Source organism: Rosa chinensis, chromosome 3 (assembly GCF_002994745.2).
Source record: "Rosa chinensis cultivar Old Blush chromosome 3, RchiOBHm-V2, whole genome shotgun sequence".
Taxonomy (NCBI): Eukaryota; Viridiplantae; Streptophyta; class Magnoliopsida; order Rosales; family Rosaceae; genus Rosa; species Rosa chinensis.
The window spans coordinates 37255929-37275072 of NC_037090.1; the positions used below are offsets into that span (position 1 = coordinate 37255929).

At 38.2% G+C, this 19144-nt stretch overlaps 2 protein-coding genes across 7 annotated transcripts; one reads left to right on the plus strand and one right to left on the minus strand.

The window, feature by feature from the left end:
- The first annotated feature begins 8837 nt into the window (after positions 1-8837).
- Positions 8838-16109, plus strand: LOC112193145. 5 transcript variants are annotated; one of them, XM_024333193.2, is made up of 9 exons: positions 8838-8987; positions 9199-9353; positions 9458-10081; positions 10431-10540; positions 10626-10702; positions 11652-11724; positions 12866-12956; positions 13056-13118; positions 14935-16109. In XM_024333193.2, exons 2-9 carry the CDS (start codon positions 9258-9260, stop codon positions 15502-15504), a joined length of 1704 nt encoding a protein of 567 aa, XP_024188961.1. In that variant the 5' UTR covers positions 8838-8987; positions 9199-9257; the 3' UTR covers positions 15505-16109. The 5 variants fall into 5 exon arrangements, with proteins under 5 accessions (XP_024188961.1, XP_024188963.1, XP_024188964.1 ...); XM_024333195.2 differs by having other exon boundaries at positions 11655-11724; XM_024333196.2 differs by having other exon boundaries at positions 9461-10081.
- A 2478-nt stretch (positions 16110-18587) lies between these two features.
- LOC112193146 (ubiquitin-like protein ATG12) lies at positions 18588-18914 on the minus strand. Of its 2 annotated transcripts, XM_024333198.1 has the most exons (2): positions 18819-18914; positions 18627-18686 (listed from the first exon to the last, which is right to left on the minus strand). In XM_024333198.1, the coding sequence occupies exons 1-2, from the start codon at positions 18912-18914 to the stop codon at positions 18627-18629; spliced, it is 156 nt and encodes a 51-aa protein (XP_024188966.1). The 2 variants fall into 2 exon arrangements, with proteins under 2 accessions (XP_024188965.1, XP_024188966.1); XM_024333197.2 differs by having other exon boundaries at positions 18588-18914.
- Between the last annotated feature and the right edge of the window lie 230 nt (positions 18915-19144).

The following is a 19144-nucleotide window of genomic DNA, read 5'->3' on the forward strand; positions in this document are numbered from 1 at the left end:
CCCCAATAAGCCTGCCAATCTCTCATGCTCAGAAAAGGAACATTCCTGCTGAAAGAAATCACACTCTTCTGAAGATTAATCTGTTGGCCCAGGGCCACCTCATATGTCTAGATTACACCCCTCAATGCTAAACAACCAGCAGTGTTAGCTCGACTAAAAAATAAAAGAGTCGACTATGAAGAAAAGATGGCTAATACTAGGAGCATTAGTACAAATAACCCTTGTAACTGCTGAGAATAGATTAGCCTAGAGAGAGCCTCTGGATAAAAAAGAAACATATAAGGTGAGTTAGAGTCACATTTTGTCAATCCTCTTTCAGGTTGTAAACAACCACGTGGTACTCTATTCAGAAGAAAAGAATAGTTCACTGTTTTGACACACCTCATTATCCATTGTACCCAAATTTCACAAAATCCCATTCTCAGCATGACAACTTCTAGAAACCTCCATTCAACGCTATCATAAGCCTTGCTCATATCGAGCTTTAAAGCACAAAAACTAACCTTACCACTTCTTCTTCTTTTTATGAAATGTGTAATCTCAAAAGCAACTAGGGAGTTAAAAGATTTCAGTCTGCATGTCATGAACACACCTTGAAATGGAGAGAGATTATTGAATTCATAAGTGGCTTAATACGATTAGCTAACACCTTTGACCCCAGCTTATACAAAATGTTATATAAGTTAATGGGGCGGAGCCGCTCATGTATTGCAGTACCTTAACCTTTGGAATTAAATTAGTAACATAAGTGCTGTTACTATCACGCATCTTCTCTTCAGAATTTAGAAAAGCCTTCACTGCCTCCACCACATCTACTTCAACTAAATCCCAAAAATGTTGATAGAATATAGGAGAAAACCGGTTGGGCCCAGTTACCTTTGACGGGTGCATTTGTTTAGTGCACGCAGAACCTCATCACTCTGGTCACAACACCAGTAATGTCACGCCCCTGATTTTATACACAATAAATCGATATATAACCCCATAATTATATATGCGTGAAATATTCAGCCACCAATACAAAATACTTAGAAACCTATTCCCTTACAACCCAAGTACATATTGATGCCCTGAACCCACAAATTCTATATTGACTCGCCCCACAGAGTCACACAACACCTGAGTTTACGAATTAAATTGTCAACAACAAAATAAAACGTAAATACTCCTCAGAGCCCACTACAAACGGAAGTCTCTATAACGGTAAGGTCACAAAATTGACTTATTACCGTTAAGCTGCAAGCACGCTACCTCAGCATCAGCCACGATCAACCTGACCTGCAGAAATAACCCCTACACCGTTGGAATGGTGTACCGGGTTGCCACACAACAAACCCGGTAAGCTTTTGCAAGCCCGTATGAGTAACTCAAAACAACTCACACCAATTCACGGGATGAAAGCCCGTACAACTCACGCCAAACACGAGGAAAACCTTTCGACTCGAAAATAAGGAAAACATACCATGATTCCCAAAACAATACTCTTTCCCAAAAAGGAAAACACAAAAACCACACCGTGACAAAATCATATAAATCGTTAACATCACAATTCAAATATGATTAATTGATCCAACCTGGATAAAACACACACGCACATCAATCATACCTATCGTTAACCTAACAAATAGCATATGATTCTTAGACCAACCTGGACAAAATACGTACCCAGGAGTCATAAGTAACCTACTTAGATCCATGAGGTACCATGGCAGACATACTAGCGCTCTAGCTTATCGTAACCACTCGCCCGGCTAACTGCGTGATTCCTTATTTCTTGCCTTGGTCACTATCAGCGACCTGTCACCATCTGTGACGTATGATCTTCAGACCTCATCCAATCTCGAAATCAACCATTGGTCACCATCTGCGACCTGTCACCATCTGTGACATATGATCTTCAGACCCCATCTGGTCTCAGATCAACCATTAGTCACCATCTGCGACCTGTCACCATCTGTGACATATGATCTTCAGACCCCATCTGGTCTCAGATCAACCATTAGTCACCATCTGTGACATATATAATATGATTCACAAGTCCTCCCAGGACATTTAAAAGAAAGAATCCCCGAAACTCTCTTTTAAAGAAACACGTACTCATGAGCATCAGATAGCTCCCCACTAACCCCATGATGTACCAACAACAAATCAGTCCAACCTAGACATACAACACATCAACACAGATTCACCACAAAGCCACTAATACATGAATACGTATGTATATATATATATCCCATAATATATATATGTACACACATAGTCATTCACTCAGAAATGCAACCAATACATGAATACATATGTATATATATATATATCCCATAATATATATATGTACACACATAATCATTCACTCAGAAATGTCACAATACATCTATGGTAACTAGGCTCATAACACTGATAAATCATTGGTCAACATCTGCAACCTATCACCGTCTGTGACTCTTGGTTTTCATACCCCGTCTGGTCTTAGAACCAACCGTTGGTCACCATCTGCGACCCATGCTTTTCAGACCCCATCTGGTCTCAAGTCAACGTTAAGTAAGTCACACCTGACCTAAAAACGTTACGACTATCTAATTCTGGTTTTCCCTATCCCTGCTCACCATCTGTGACCCTTGGTACAAGGACCAATACATTTAAAATGAGTCACGCTTGACTCCAAAATGTAACATCAAACTCAATACTTTTCAAACAATAGAAAACATCTTTTTCCACAATATTGATTCTATGAAAAGTCTCATTCAATAATAATATGAACCCATCATGCATATTATTTATCACACATCATCCACAAGAATATATATATTTCACGTATATATATATATATATATATATGTAGTCATTCGCTCAGGAATGCCTACTAATACCAACTATAGTTTGCAGTTAAATAATTAACGCCAAAACAATAATGGTAATTCCGTTCATAATGAACCTTGTGAGATTACTCACCTCGAAACTCCCGCTGCGTCTTCAATACAGAACAAGGCAGCCACACCACAAAACAACCGTCCAAGGCTACCTCGTCAAGCACCTAATCACATATGGTTTCAACTTAGCAACAATCTACAAACAATTTAAGTCCGAAACCCCCGTTTTGAACTAAAATCCCCAAAGTGGCGCCAATCGAGGCGAAACCACATCCGAGACCTCCCAAAGTCTCCGGAATACATCCACGATCGATGTGACCAAACCACAAGTCGATCGGACGCTCAAATCCTCACGGATAGCATAAATCGATCGGTATGAAACTGCAAAAATCATAACAATTCCAAACGAACTCCAAAACTTGCATATTATATATCGAAACGCTCGTATCAACGAGTAGAACATATATAATAATAGAAACAGTTCCTTAAGTGGCCGGAACACCGCCGGAACTCCACCACAGACGGTGGTGCACCGCCGCCGGCCAAAAACACATTATTTCACAAAACTCCCAACATCAAAGTTCTTCATCTAAGCATGCTTGTGAATTCTCATAACTAGCTCGAAGTCAGAAAACAAGCATAAGGGGTCGAAAACTACCTCACAAGCCGTGAACAGTAATCCCAACTGAGTTGATCGAAGTTTCACGTGAATCGATCCAAACAACCACCAAGGATCGATCGGCGAGCTTGTTCTGAACTCAACTAAGGAAACTCAAAGCCTTGCCGACGTCGGAGTTGTGTTTTCCGGCCGGGTCCGAAAACGCTAACTGTACAGCCTCGCAGCGCCGTACACGGTGGATCTCGTCGCTAGAGAACACCACAGGGACCACCAGACGGCGGAGACTATCCCGTCTGGAAAGTTTCGTCGCCGGAGATGGCCGGAGCTCGCCGGAAAAGTCGGGTCGGATCGACCGGGTCCGGGTCGGGTCAGCCGGATAATTTCGATTATGAAGGTGCGAACGAGAGAGAAGGGAGAGAGAAAGGATTTCCGGAAACGGAAATAATGAAAATAGTAAGTTTCCAACTTGGGAAACTTCTATTTATACCAAAATGGAAATTTCTTCCAATGGCCATAACTTTCTCATACGAACTCCGATTCTCGCGTTCCACATGTCCACGAACTCGTATCGACGCGCTCTTCAACTTTCGTGAAGGAAGTTTTTGGAGAATCTCAACGTATCAAAAGTCAACCTTGAAACCCCCCCTAATTCCACACTTTACGAATAAAAATTCGTCCAAAACACTTCCGCTCCGTCCACGAGCCACGAAAACGTCCGTACCCACAATTTAAATTCCGAAAAATCCTCGGAAAGTAAATACGAATTTCTGGGGCATCACAAGTAAGGGCCGAGTTGCCTCCTCCCTCACAACTCTTGGAATACATTCGAGTAAAGTCTGAAATTTAGATGGTTAAGACGACATAAATAAGTCTTTAAAATACTCCAGCACAATCTCTTCAAGCTGCCTATCTTCAGTACACCAACCACCGGCGTTGTTGAATAATCTTGAAATGGTAGTTTTACGTCTTCTATTAGTAGCACGCTGGTGGAAATATTGTGTTAATAACATTTTGTAACCAAAAAATTTTAGCCCTATGTTTCCAAAACGTCATCTCTTGTTGGAGAAGAGAGTTCAATTTTGGCTCAAGTTCAAGCCGTCTCGAAACAGAAGGAGAATAAGTTGTTGTCTTGTAAAATACTGCCAGCTTGGACCATGTATATTCAATTTCACACTACAGACTTCAAAATTTGGATGAACCCTAGTCTTCTAGGGCTTTTCTAGTCAAATTGATCCTGTTACATAATTTTGAAAAAGAGTCCATTCCCACCCACACCCCCAACTTTTTTCAACCACAGTTTTACAATCTTCATCCTTAATCCAAAATTCTTCAAACCGAAATCTTGAGGTCCTCTTTCTTCTACGTGTTCTGCTTTCGCATATCTCGAGCAAAATTAGCAAATGATCCGATTGGTTAGAGTTTAGATGTGAAAGAAGCTGGGAGCATATCTCTCAAGAGCTTCAAAGCATGAAATGTCCAACCTGATTTTGATAACGTAACCAGCCCTAATTCCTTACCAAGTGAACCGAGGTCCAACAAAGTGTACATCTCCTAGTTAACCAAACTCAAGGGCATCATGGAGCCCTTCTATCTGCCTAGCATTCCTCCACACACCTCCTTATCTGATGTTGAGACGACCTCATTAAAATCACCCACAACCATCCATGGTAGCTTACCATGTTAACTGAGAGTCTTTAACAAGGTCCGCAATAAGTGCCAGTTTTCCACCTTAGGGTGACCATAAAAGCCAGTGAAACGTCATCTTTTCGCATCTGAAATCTCCCCAACTACCACATCAATGTGGCTCTCCGAGTACGATTAGACGTCAGTTACCACATCATCATCCCACAACAAACATAAGCCACTTGCTCTACTCACCCCCTTGTCATGCTTCTGTTTTACAAATTTACAATCAACCCCAACTATTTCTCCACCCTAGTTGGGGACGAACACCCACCATATCCTTAGCTGTACATCATATCTCACTCAAAAACACAGTCTTGGGAACACTTAAGGAAAACATCCTTTTAAGTCCTCGAATTGTGCACATATTAGATTCATTCCTCGTGATAGGCCAAATCCGAATCCATCACGATAGAACGTTCAAGAGCACATCCAGAGCTCGAATAAGTCCTTTTAGAAGTAGCAACCCCCGATGTATCCTTCTTTTGACGACCACCCACAGCAAAACCCTACTAACTTTTACTGCCTTTCTCTCCCACAAAATTTCCAGTAGGCCTAGGAGAGCTAGGGGCCAAGACGACCTGCAATTAACACCCCATTAAATTATCTTTTCTGTTCGAACCATCCTTAGCTCTTGCATGTACCATCCCACTCTTAAGCCCACTAATAACTCTAACATGATAGGCCCTAGCAGCCGACCCATTAGTGGTATCCATCCCTGAAGTCAACGCCTCTTCAAACACACGTTTTCCCTCTATCAGCGGAAGATTTGAACCTTGATCCACCAAATCAACCTCCAGGTTGATGTTGTTTTAGAATCATTGAATCACTAACAACAATTCTTCCTAGTTGGGCATGTTTTAAAATATGTACCGTAACTTGCGCTAATTTTCAAGTGAAATTTTAGCATATATATATAGTCCTTCTACTAAGGGATCCCTTTTTTTTGGTTTTTCTAGGGATAGGGCATTAGACCAACTTTTTGATTACATTTTGGCATCTCAACTATTCAACTTTTAGGTCCTAATGTGTAGATCACTTCTATAAATTTTCAGCCAAATCGGTGATCGCTAAGGTATCAAACTAGATTAAATCAACGGACGAACCAAATCTGTCAAACTTGAACCGTTCATACTTATAATCTTAAATCGCTATTTTGAATGCCTTAACAATAATCAATTTGGTTGAAAATTTGCAGAAGTGATCTACACATTAGGACCTAAAATTGAACGGTTGAGATGCAAAAAAATGATCGGAAAGTTCTTCTAATGCCCTATTCCTAGAACACACCAATAAAAGGGATCTCTCACTAGAAGGGCCCTAATATATATATATACACAGTCCTGCTACTGTGCGGACGTCCGTACCATGTGGACGGTACGGATTTTCCGTTTTCCCCCACTTTCCGATCACATTTTCACATCTTAACCGTTTAGTTTTTAGGTCCTAATGTATAAATCACCTCTGAAAAATTTCAGCCAATTTGGTGATCGTTAAGGCATCCAAAACTGAAAATTACAACAATATACACGAATGGTTCTGGTTCAACAGATTTGGTCCATTCGTGTAAATTGCAGTTTTGGATGCCTTAACAATCACTAAATTGGCTGAAATTTTGTAGAGATGATCTATACATTAGGATCTAAAAACTGAACGGTTAAGATCAAAATATGTGATCGGAAAGTGGGTGAAAACCTGAAATCAGTACCGAAATATGTGATCGGAAAGTGGGTGAAAACCGAAAATCAGTACCGAAATTTCTGTACGGACGTCCGCACCTGAGAAAAATCCTATATATATATATATGGCACATATAAATTTTGTTTAGTATGATATGTATAAATCTTGTTCGGTAGCTCATTACTGAGAGAGGGAAGTAAGATATATGCAGATATAAAGAGTATTAAACAAGAATTACCGGTTTGAAACCCCAATTGAAAGGATCAAAATACATTTACTAAAAGATGACTTACAAATTTCAAAATCTTGAAAGCATATGCAAGGTTTCGAGAGTGTTTACATAATTTAACTGGTAGAAAGGAAACATGTGTAGACTAAGGATATTTTGCTCATAACACAAGCTCCTAAATTTACAATGTTTGTGGAAAGAAAAACCTTTCCTCAAACTGAGGGGATATCTCTTCTTGTATAGTGTGAGGGGGAACTACCAAGTTGAGATTGGCCAGCTTGATTGAAAATTCACTATCCATGAATATTATTTTTTATTAGAGGCATTATTCAGTAGGGTCTTTACTTATCTTGAATTTTTTTTTGTAGGGTATGGAGCTGAACAAGATTTTAAATTGGATTAGGCTGCTGAAGATGGAGTTGAACATGAATAATGTTTTGCCTGATTGCAGTCACTATTCAGTAATCATAAGGGTCTTGACTATCCTGAAATTCTTCTGGAGGGTAATCTGCCCATCTCTTCATCTTTGGCTTTGCTTAAGATGAAGCTGAATAAGATTTATGATCATTCTCTTCATCACCTTCATCACTTAACTGGGACACTTGGACCATTAATTACCTGGCCAGCTCTTTCAATTTTGCTTAGGACTTTCCTTTGGATAAGGAAGAGCTAGTGGAACCTAGTCAATGGACAGGTTTGTTGTGGTTGTGGTGTTTTGACTAGGAATTCTCGGTTAACTTGAGCGGTAACTCGCTCATAAATGTATTAATCCCACCACTTGGCAAAATATGGCGAGATACAATATCATCTTTTAATTCATACTGCAACTTTAGGATCCAAGGAACTTTGTATTTGTATATGAAGTGGATTGTTACTTGGAAATGCTATTGATGTTTAATGAAGTTTTGAATGGTTCAAAATATTTTATCAAGTCTTAGAAAGTCTCCAGGAGGAGGTCGAAAGGGCATCCATGAGAGTTCCACCAACTAACAAACCATAATAAGAATTTTCCGTTGAAGTATTTGTCAAAAATCGAAATTAATAAATCGGGAGTGACTAAAATCCTCAGTTTGATGGAGGGAGATTTTTGACCATGCCTCTTTGTAATCATCATATGAAAAAGAGAGGCATTCTTGCGTGTTGTGATATATGTATGGAGGATCACTCCATCGACTTGACTAATAATGCTTTTAATGTATAAGGAGTGTTCAGTTTTGATTTGTTCTTCTTATCAAAGATTGGCTTGACTGTTACTGATTGTGTTTGGAAGAGAATTTTTGTATAGAATTTGAGTGACTAAGAAGGATGGCTTGTAGTATGATGAAAACGTACTTTTTGTTACTTGTGTATAGATTCACTTGTTGCATCTGAATTAAAGATACCGTACCATTGTGATTAACAGTCTAAGGATATTAATCATAACGATCATTTCTACATTAAACAACAACAAACGTTTCAATGATTGCATACCATAATACCGATGTCATTGTTGAGATTGCTACAATTCCATATCAAAATCTCCATAGAGACTAGGGTTTGAGGGTGCAGGCGTTATGCTCTTTTGAGCTTTTACATGAGTGGTAAAGATGGGAGATGGGGCCGGACAGGAAATTGAAATTCCTTTGTAAAAGAGAGATGGAAGAAGCGGATAACGATATTGACAAAAATACCCCTAGAATATTAAACGAGCATTGGAAAACAATTTATACGCCGGGACAAACCTGGCAAACCAGGAAAAACGAAAAAAAAAACTATAAAAACAAAAAAAAGTCATCTTCTCTTGGGTTTTTTTTTTATCGAGAACCTACTTCCCTAAAACCCTAAACCCACAGAGATGCTCCAAATGCTTAGACGAGCTTCGACTGCTCAAAAATTGGGTCCAGGAATGCACTTCATCCAATCCTGGAATGTAAGTTTTCCTTTCAATTCTTTTTTACTGTGTCGATTTTGTATTGGGTTTGCTGTTTCGCTTTGATTCAATCCTTTCAATAACGAAGTGTCCTCGATCCTTTCAGTATAAATTGTTTTTGAAGTGATCTCTGTTACCATTAGCTTTCAGCTTTTATGGGAACAAAGCAAGTTTGTTAATTTTTTTTTTCTTCCTGTGTTTCTGATTGAAGTGAAGGCTAAGAAAACTATATAGCAGAAGAAAGAGAATTCAAAGTGTTTAAGCTGCAAAATGTTACCTAACTATAATTCCTTTCACCAAAATTCCGGCCAAGCTCACCCGGCCGGCGGTAATGGTGGTAGCTCTGCTCCATCTCCTCAACAGCAGGTAGGTCTTTCCTTTCTAAACAGTTCTGTAATGTGGATATATACGATGGATTCCTTTGCTAACCCAATTTTGCTTCTTCTTTGCTGGGTTTTTGTTTTTTTAAGCAGCAGGGTATGCCATTTAATCCATCACTTGCAAATTCATGTAATATGTTGCCACCTTCGATGGGACCTCAGCCTGGTTTCATGAATTTATCTAACAATCTTCTTCCGATGCAAAATAACCATATGCGTGTGCCCATGTCGCAATTTGGTTCCCTTGGTCCCATATCTCAACCAGGTTATCCTAGTGTTGGATTTTGTGGTCCACAGAATAATGCACTCAATATGAACTTGGCTGCTTCCTATCCATTTAACGGGCAGTTCTGCAATATGGGGCAGAATCTCAATCAAGTAAATCAAAATATGGGTTTTCTACCTGGTCAATTGTTTGGAAATAATCTGTTGAATTTACAGCAGATGAATCAAAATATTGGGCCATATGGGCAATTCTGTCCGCCAAATCTGTTGAATAGGAATCAGGTTGTGCCAATGCAAATGCAAATGCAAAGCCCTTGCCAAGGTGGTCCTAATTTTGCATTTGGGGGATCAAATCAAGCACCTCAGGCTGCAGTTCTGCAAAATCCTGCTTTTTTTGCAACTCCTAATTCTGGTAATGTGCACTCTCCAAATCAGGCCGGACAACAAATCAACCAGAATCAGCAAAACAACGTCTTCCGAGGGACACAGGTACCTTCATTTTTCCTTGTGGATATCTGCTAAGGTTTGTTTATTTATTCATATTTGTAAAGCTCAGACAAGAAGTTACTTCTACTAAGCTTTATATGGTCATGTGAAGTTTCTCAGACCTCATCTGTCTGTGTACATATACTTGCACTACAATATGCTGATATGGCCATACTACTTTGAAATTTATAATCTGGATATGCCATCATTTAGTGATCTCTGTTGATGTCCTGCCTTTAAATGCTGTTCTCCCTTTTATATATCTTATCCGAGCATCTTAAGTACATTTTCTTTTCCTCCAAAGTAGCTATATTCTAGCAGAATCTCCTATTCTAAGTGATCTGCATTGCAGGGAAATCATATAAAAGCTGGTGGCGTTTACAATTCGAATTCTGACAGAAAAACTTCGCCAAGCAAAAATTTTATAAAGCATCCAAAACGAGGGTTGCAACCGCAAGGGGGGTAGGTTATATTCTACTTGTTATATATCTTCATTTTAGTTTTGAAGATCTGGACCAATAATCCACAATAAATTTGATTCGTGTAGATTTCAGAAGTCTCAGTTTCATCAAATCAAAAATGCAAAGGGAAAGTTTGCTTTTGCCAACAGGCAAAACAGAAAAGGTTGGTGCTTTAATCATGTCAACCAAGTTTATACAGTACTTTATATAATTGATAGGAAGATATGCTATGATTTATGATTTAATGAGGAACTTGCTGCAAAAGTTTGCTTGTTTAGCCAATTCCAACTATAGATCTGACACTTCTTATTTAACCTTTTATGATACGTTTATTTTTTTGCTTTTTAATTTATGTTGTTCTCTAATGACTTTGTCAACTTACACGATTATTAGATTCATTGCACTTCACAACAATAATTTCAGAAGGAAACTTACTCCAAAATGCAGTTAACCTTAGATCAAACTGAATGGATGATTGAAACTGATAATAATCTCTTTTTTGAACCAAAACTAATTGCTTGATCTAAGGTTAACTGCATTTTGGAGTAAACTAATTGCTGCAATTGCTGTCTATTTGTTCATCAAATTGTTTATCCATGCCTGCCCATTAACTTAAGAATGAAGCTCTTCATAATGTGGGATTCTTTGGCATAACTTTCAGTAATCCCTATTTGTTTCTTTTCTGTCTGTTTCTTCAATTTCTTGAAGGAACTATCCAAGGGATTTATTTAGTTTTTAATTTATACTCAATATATTTGTATCCCACAGTCCAACCTTTTCCAGAACTCCACCCCCTTCTTTTTAGAAATCCCAACCTTTTTAGCAACCATACACTGAGGATTGCTGATTACTTTAATCGACATGAATTTTGTAAGCATGATGTTTAATAAGTCTCTCTCTCTCTCTCTCTCTCTCTATTTTTTTTTATAATTAATACTCAATATATTTGTATCCCACAGTCTAACCTTTTCCAGAACCCCACCCCCTCTTTTTAGGAATCCCAACCTTTTTAGCAACCATAAACTGAGGATTGCCGATTACTTTAGTCGACATGGAATTTTGTAAGCATGATGTTTAATAAGTCTCTCTCTCTCTCTCTCTACACACAAAAGCAGGGCTAAGCAATGAGAAGGAAGGAAAATCTGCTCTTCCCGACTCTATGAATCAAGGCAGGGAAAGGAAAAGGTATTTCTGCTTGATCTCTTGTACTCTATATTTTTACATGCATATTATTTCTCTTTTACAAATTTTAGAGGATACTCCTAATTTTGCCCTGATAAGATGCTCTTCATCAAAGGGTGGTTAGCTAAGTCTAGCAAAGTTGTTTGTTGGTTTTACTTGTTGGAGGCATTCAAAAATCAAATACATAATAGCTCCAATTTTCCATTTAGGCATAACTTCAAGATGCCAAATCCTTTGTGTTAAATTATTTTATTATTGTTTTTCTTTATAAGAGACATATTATTATTGATTTAAATTAATAACTAGAAAGAAGTGTATTTATCTTAGTGTTAATCTTGCCAAATCCTTAGGGTGATCAGCTGAACTTTTCTTTTCAGGAGGCATTTTGAAAATAAGGTTAACTAAGAATGTCATTAAGCATAATAAAAATTTAATTTTTGTATCATGTGTCCCAAGTTCAGTAGTAAAATGTAGGACTGGAGAAGGGCCAAGGTGCTGAGTGCTAGTTACAGCTCAAACCTGTCCAATATTTGAGCGTAGGCATTATGATCAAAATCTGCCATTTGTGGAAAAAATTGTGTACTTGGTTCAAATGAGAGACACTTAGGCAGAAGGCTACCAGTTTCGTTTATAATTTAATATTAAGTTTCAATATATAGTTGATGCAGAAAAATTAAAAATATGAATTAGAGATTAGGGCCTGCCTAAATTTGACAGATGTATGCTAAAGCCCATAGTTAGATAGCATGGCAGATGAGATATCTCAAGCCTGAAAACTTGTTCAAAATCAGGTCAGTTAGTATTGAAATATGAGCATTTATATATAATCAATTAATTGGTGACACTTCAAGTTTAAAGTTGGCATACAAGAAAGATCGCTGGTGGTGTTTTTATAACCGTTATCTGGGAGTGGCAAAACTTCTAAGTTCTCTATGTTGATGTGAATGGGTCAAACAGATAGGATTGTTTTAGTGCTTCTAACATGTAACATGGTCAAATTACGTGTTATTGAAATAGATTTAGATTCTCAGAAGCTGTCTTTTTGTGAGTTATCACTCATATGTCCATCTTTTTTGTGTTCGAATTATAATTACTCCTTGTTTCTTATTACTATTTTTCTGTGAATTCCTTTTCAAATGAAAAGATCTCTTTCTTTGTCCTATACGGAACAAGAAGTTCAACTGTGGCGTGAAGGACGTAGGAAGAACTACCCATCAAACACCAACATAGAGAAGGTTCATCTCACTGTGATACATGCTTGCTTGTTATATTTCTTTCGTTTTTATATACAAACATCCAATGTAAATGTCCTCATATTAAAATTCCACTTGCAGAAGCTAAGTGAAAAGATGATAGACTCGGAGGCCATTGAGAGAGAGGCCAAAGCACGAAGGGAGGTATGCAACTACTCTCTCTCTCTCTCTCTCTCTCTCCTGTGTACGTTTACACTGGGCAGTCCTTTTGCTTAACTATTCACGCCCAGGCCAACGTAGCAAGCTATTGATGATAACATTTCTTTTTACACCTTTTTTAATATTTTTATTTTTTAAGTTAGAAGAGGCAGTGAATGGACTCATGGCATATCCATTACTCATCTAATAATTTTATTCCATCAGGCTTATTGGTAAAATGCGCATTTAACGAAAAGTAGTCCATCTCATAATTCGGCTCTTAAAATAACTTATTACTTCTGCCTGTCTATCATTGGTTTCAAGTACTGTGTTACTCGAATAGATCATTGGGTATCAAGTTGTATATTAAACCTGAAATTTGACTCATGTCCAGATTACTGGATCCTGGATTTCACTGTGTAAGATGAATGGGTCATGAAAATTCTTTGAGGCTGCTATGCTTGTTAGATATCTGGTCATGGTGTTTGGCTAACATCAAGATCGCAGGTAGTTTAGATTGTCTAGAGGTAGCAGGGTATTGTGATCAGGACGTTCCAAGAGATAAAGTTTATTTGTTAAGGTGACATGAAGTTGGGTTAAAGTGGTGAAAGAAATTTTTTTTCCTGGCTGAAAATTTGGACTTCGAAATATCTTGGCCGATTGTTATTAGTTCCCTGTCTTTTTACTGTTTTACCCATCTTCCTGATACTAGAGGTTGTGATGCAGGACGGTTATGAATGTTGTCTAGGATTACAGTGGGTTTAGAATGATGGTTCGTGCGTTAAAAATACATAATTTTACTGAACAGAGAAGGTATAAGGCTGCTTTAATATTCTTGAGAAAGCAAAGAGATAGGGAAGAATGTAGAAGAGAGGAGAACTTAGAGGATATACCCAAGGCATCAAGACTTAAACACCTAATTTCCACTCATTCCCCATCTCTGTTTGGTTTACAGAAACTAGCCTTCTTATTCATATACATCTCGTATGTACTCCTCCACACACCAAAATAACTTGCTAAAATCATTTGGAGCCCTTGGGGTTAGCCCACATGGTGAGGGAGAATGAGAAATGCCTTCAGATTATGATAGTTCTGAAGTTCAATCCTCGTCAATGTAAAATACACATATAAGACCCTTGTAGAACTTTAAGAGAGAGTATTTTTCTGTACTCAAATAGACTCTCAGTAACACGAGAAACCTATAAATACTCTTGGTAACTTGGCATCTCTTTGGACTAATTCTGAAAAATCTACTTTTTATTTTAATTTTTCAATATAATTGGCAACTCTGACCTATGTTTTATAGCTGGACCAATAGATTGGGCTTGGCCTTCCAAGGAGGGTACCTACCTTCCTAACAGCTACTAAATCAGGATATGTTCAGATTTATGCAAAACCTAGTTACTATAGACTGGTGCTCTACTATTACCCATCTCTTGCCAAGTTTTTTCTATCTAATATATATCTTATTTCAACCGAATAAGATTCAACCCAAATATGCTTGTTTCACAAGGTGGTGTACTCTGTAACTACACATCTTTACCACATTCTGATATTTCTAAGTTTGGTCAAGGGTGGAATTAGTGTGCAAGAGTAAATTTAGTCTATTCACTTTTTCTTGTCTTTCCTAGTTTCCTTGCATGTTTTGAAAATACTGTATCAGTTCAATTTCTCACTGGTTTGAATCTAAGTATGTTTTCTGATCTAGTTTTTTAATCGAATTATATCTATCCTTTTGTTATCAGAAAGAAAAGTATATTACAAGCACCAAAAAAACAAAAAGTATATTACATTCAGTAAATATTGAGAAATTTTGTTGCAGCAACTCAAGGAGATTCTTACAAAGCAGGCTGAGATGGGAGTTGAAGTCGCTGAGATACCATCTCACTACCTCTCAGATTCAGCAAAACAAGGGAATGGAAGAGAGGAGAATAAGTCATGGACTAACAATCGGAGATCACAAAACAAGTTCGTTAAGAGAGACAGATATGATAAGAAGGACCGGTTTGCAAAGAGGCAAAGATCAGGTCAGAAGGATTCATCTAATGACCCTTCATTCAGCAAAAGGGAGCCAACCTTACTGCAGAAACTTCTTAGTTCAGATATCAAGAGAGATAAAAGTCGCTTATGCCAGGTGTTTAGGTTCATGGTGACGAACTCTTTCTTTAAAGATTTTCCTGACAAACCTTTGAAATTTCCTACTGTAGTAGTTAAAGAAAGTGTGGTGGGGGAAGGTGTGGTTGAAGATTTGTCTTCAGTTGCCGGGAAAGGTGCTTATGGGGGCCGTGACAAGTCCATGTTTGAAAAAGTTGGTAACAATGATTATAAAGATTGTTGTCGCAATGATGATTGTGTTGAAGATGAGGAAGAAGAGGGAGAGATCATCAACTAGAAATGCTACTCCTTTTATTGCTAAAAGAAATGCTCCTTGAGTTGATTATTTCTGTCTCTTTCGTCATACAGAAATGTAATATATGATTTTGTTTCTTCTCTTGCTAAATTTGAATCATTCACAGAAAAGAAAAGTCCCAAGAGGGCTACACCTTACCCCAAAACATATTTCCCTTACACGTCCAATTTCACCCTTGATTGATAGAGTGGATGAAATTGGATGCCACCTAGTTAGATATCATTCAGAGATCTCAGGACTAGAAGCTGTGCGCAACTACCGTGTCTGGGAATGGCTCATGGCACTCTAAATATATATCCACTGTACAATACAGTAAGCTGTGGTTTTTTGAAGCCAATCTACTTTAAGAAGATGAAGGAGCAAGGTAGCTGCGGATTTTGACTCACTCTTCACGTTGCCAAGAAGAATCTGAAGCTGTTCTTTGTTAAGGACTTGGGGTTCGCAGGGTTTCTCTCGTGTATTGCTGGTCTGTCACCAGCTGGGGTTTTGTTCCTACTAGCTGACAGATAATCTTGTCTGTGAACATTGTTTCATGAATTCGAAAATTTACTATGAAGTTTAGTTTCCCAAACAGAGCCTATAAATCATATGTGGCATGAAAAATCTTTCGACTACTTGGCATATTCTGTACTTATTTAACAGAATTTACTTCAAAGAATACGAAGGCTTTGTGCCCGTATAACTGGCAAAACTATGTTGTTTACTTGGCTTTGTAACTTGTGTGCCAGGCAAGGCAAAGCGCAACCCTAAATTCCAGGTTTTAGATTTTCTTTTGTAGTTGGAAACATTCTGCCTAAACCCTCACCCTTCTCCTAACCTACAGTCATTTTTTTTTTGGTTATATGTGTCTCAGAACAACGGGTTATGGAAATTGTAAAAATCAAGTAGAAAGTATTTCCAGGAAATGTTTCAGATCGCACGCCCATCAAGGAGGCTTGCGAACCCAAATAGTCAAATACAGCCACCATGAAAGGAACATGAATTTCATTTGCATCCCATACAACACTAGGCCATGAGCATGTGACACTGGATAGCCAACCATAGAGATGCATCGATAAGATGGTTGGTCAAGACGATTAAATCATTTGTGGGAAAGAACATTTATGCAACCATAAATATTTCCTGCAAAGAACATCACGACTTACACAAACGAAGATAATGTGGGAAAATGGCAATATACGAAAATAAGTATGTCACAAAGAAGCATTAGTTGAACACTGTTGTGCCTAGAGATATTGGAAAAATAATTTCAGTTCCTGACCCCCTTGCAATTTGGTAGCATCGCAGTGCATCATTAACACTCTTTCTGTGAACTCCTTTTCACAGAACAGCAGCAGATTTAATCAAAACCCCATTATAGTACACATGAAGTTTCACTTTCGATCTGTTGGCCAACTAAATTATCAATATCAGATTATCCATCAAGGGGCCCCAATTGGTTTCATCACATATATATAAGAGAATTCAATTGAGACAGAGTGAGAGACGATATATAGGATCAAAGAGGAAGACCTAGTAGAAGGTCAGATACCCATTGATAATAGTAGAGTTGGATTCCAGGGAAATGGAGCTGGACCCTATGATTTTCTGTGGACAGCTTCCAAAAGATGATTTTGTTGTGGTCACGTACAGCAGTCGCATGGTTGGGCAATGGGAAGCCAAAGTTCTACTAAAACCCCTGAGGTCATTGCCTTCTGTTGGAAGTGGCGCCTACCCGACAAATCATATTTGGATCTTCTCAACAAGGAAAGCAGTGACATCCGTTTTTGCTGCCTTTGATGCCCTTTGTGAAGAAGGGACTGCAACAACTGTATGCAGAGCTCTTGATGAAGTTGCAGGTATTGCAAAATCGAAAGCATCATTGTGGACAACGACGGTGGCTGTGCTATGTCAGGAAAGCATGGATTGGTGGAAGAAGATGCAAATATAAACCAACCAAATTCAAATTTCTTACGTATAAGCTGTGAATATTTTTGGTCTGCAATGGTTTGTCAATTCTTTTTAGAGAAGGTCCAGCTGGTCACAAAGCCTATTACTTGAGGCAAAAGAAAATATGGGCAAGAGATGAAGAGGGTGATCTCGATAAAGAGTCTCTACCATCAAGCCCCACTGCCTCAGCTGCAGACACCATTCCTAAGGCTGAGGGCCTGATTGTATTCTTTCCTGGACTACCTGTTTCTGCCACGTCAGCAGTATGAAGGAACTACTCAAAGCCATTCTCACTTGGTGTTGAAATAGCAGTTTTTAGGGTTTGTGTGCTTTGATGTGCTAATCATCTGGAAAACCTTTACAAGAAATTATTATTGCTGGATATGTGCTGCCTTACCTTAATGAGGGAAGTTTGATGTTGAACTACTCAACTGTTTTGGTTCACTTGTCAAGATGCCACCGCTGAAATCTAATAGGAATTCATTACTTAATATTGTGAAATCAACTCGTGAGTAGGGAATAAATTTAGCCAAACTTCACACTCACAGACATGGAAGATTAGGGTCAACCAAGGGAACATATAAAAAGGAGTGGGCTAAATGGAAGAAACAATTGTGAGAAATTTATTTTGCAATGCAGATTCTGTTCACTTGTTCAGGTTTCCTTTGAGTGTGCTGTTAAGGAAGTATAAGAACAGCTAAGAAAGAATGCAAAAGATGAGCCGAAGACTCCAGAGTACAGCAGAAACTCCAGATTCTGGGGAAGTGAAAGATCTGGAACATTGTTTTTGCTGCCATTAGCCTGTCTATGACCGAAATCAGGTTGATAAGTTGGCTGGTTATACCTCTCATGCATTTTGATTTGCTTGTTGTGATTTCTATTTCCTTTGTTCGATTGAGGAAACAGGTAAATAAATATATATATATATATATATATATATATTTCATTGTGAATAAAGGTAAATCTTTTGAAAAGGAACATATGTTTGGCTTCGCATCTAGACTAGTTGAAAAGTTACATGGTCTCCAATTGAAAGAAACAGAGTATGTACAAATAAAGAGTCCAGAATATGTTCACGTCTCCTCTATAGCAACTCATGTTCCACGTTCTTGTGGAAAGAGAAATTTGATGTCCTCATTATCATTAGTTATATCATGCAAACCCCACACTGATAGTTAGCCCCACGCCATGGAACAAGCATAATTGACTACCAGTTTACCATCAAAACCAAAATTATTATACAGATCCATCACCAATTCATCTGGGTTTGGTGAGAATGCACTATTGACATACACAAACAACGTATCTCGGTGAAGTTGCCTCCTTAAGAAGTCAATCACTTTAGCAAACTTGTCCATTACAGGTATCTTGAATTTGGCTTGCTTTAGCATAGGGGCATCACCAGTGGCTCTCAGATGAATAACCACTTTCTTAGTAGCAGTCAGAGATTTTGTGGTAGACATTGGTTGGAATCCTTTGTTTCAGAAATCTCAAATTGAAGAATACGCAGCAGTTTGACTTGAATTGAATTTTGTCAAAGATTAAAGGTTTAGGATAGAGAGACTGATGGAACTGAATTCGATTTCGTATATCCAAAAGATCGACGAGTATTGTAAAATGAGAAAATTTGAGAGAGAAAAATGCGCACTTCGCAGTTCTTCATTAATAATATGACTCTTTATATATGGAGAAG

Coding starts and splice junctions, on each gene's coding strand:
- LOC112193146 (XM_024333197.2), bottom strand. CDS start 18,914: ATGTCTACCACAAAATCTCTGACTGCTACTAAGAAAGTGGTTATTCAT.
- LOC112193145 (XM_024333193.2), top strand. CDS start 9,258: ATGTTACCTAACTATAATTCCTTTCACCAAAATTCCGGCCAAGCTCAC. Junction 10,703..11,651: donor CAACAGGCAAAACAGAAAAG/GTTGGTGCTTTA, acceptor TACACACAAAAG/CAGGGCTAAGCAATGAGAAG. Junction 13,119..14,934: donor AGGCCAAAGCACGAAGGGAG/GTATGCAACTAC, acceptor ATTTTGTTGCAG/CAACTCAAGGAGATTCTTAC.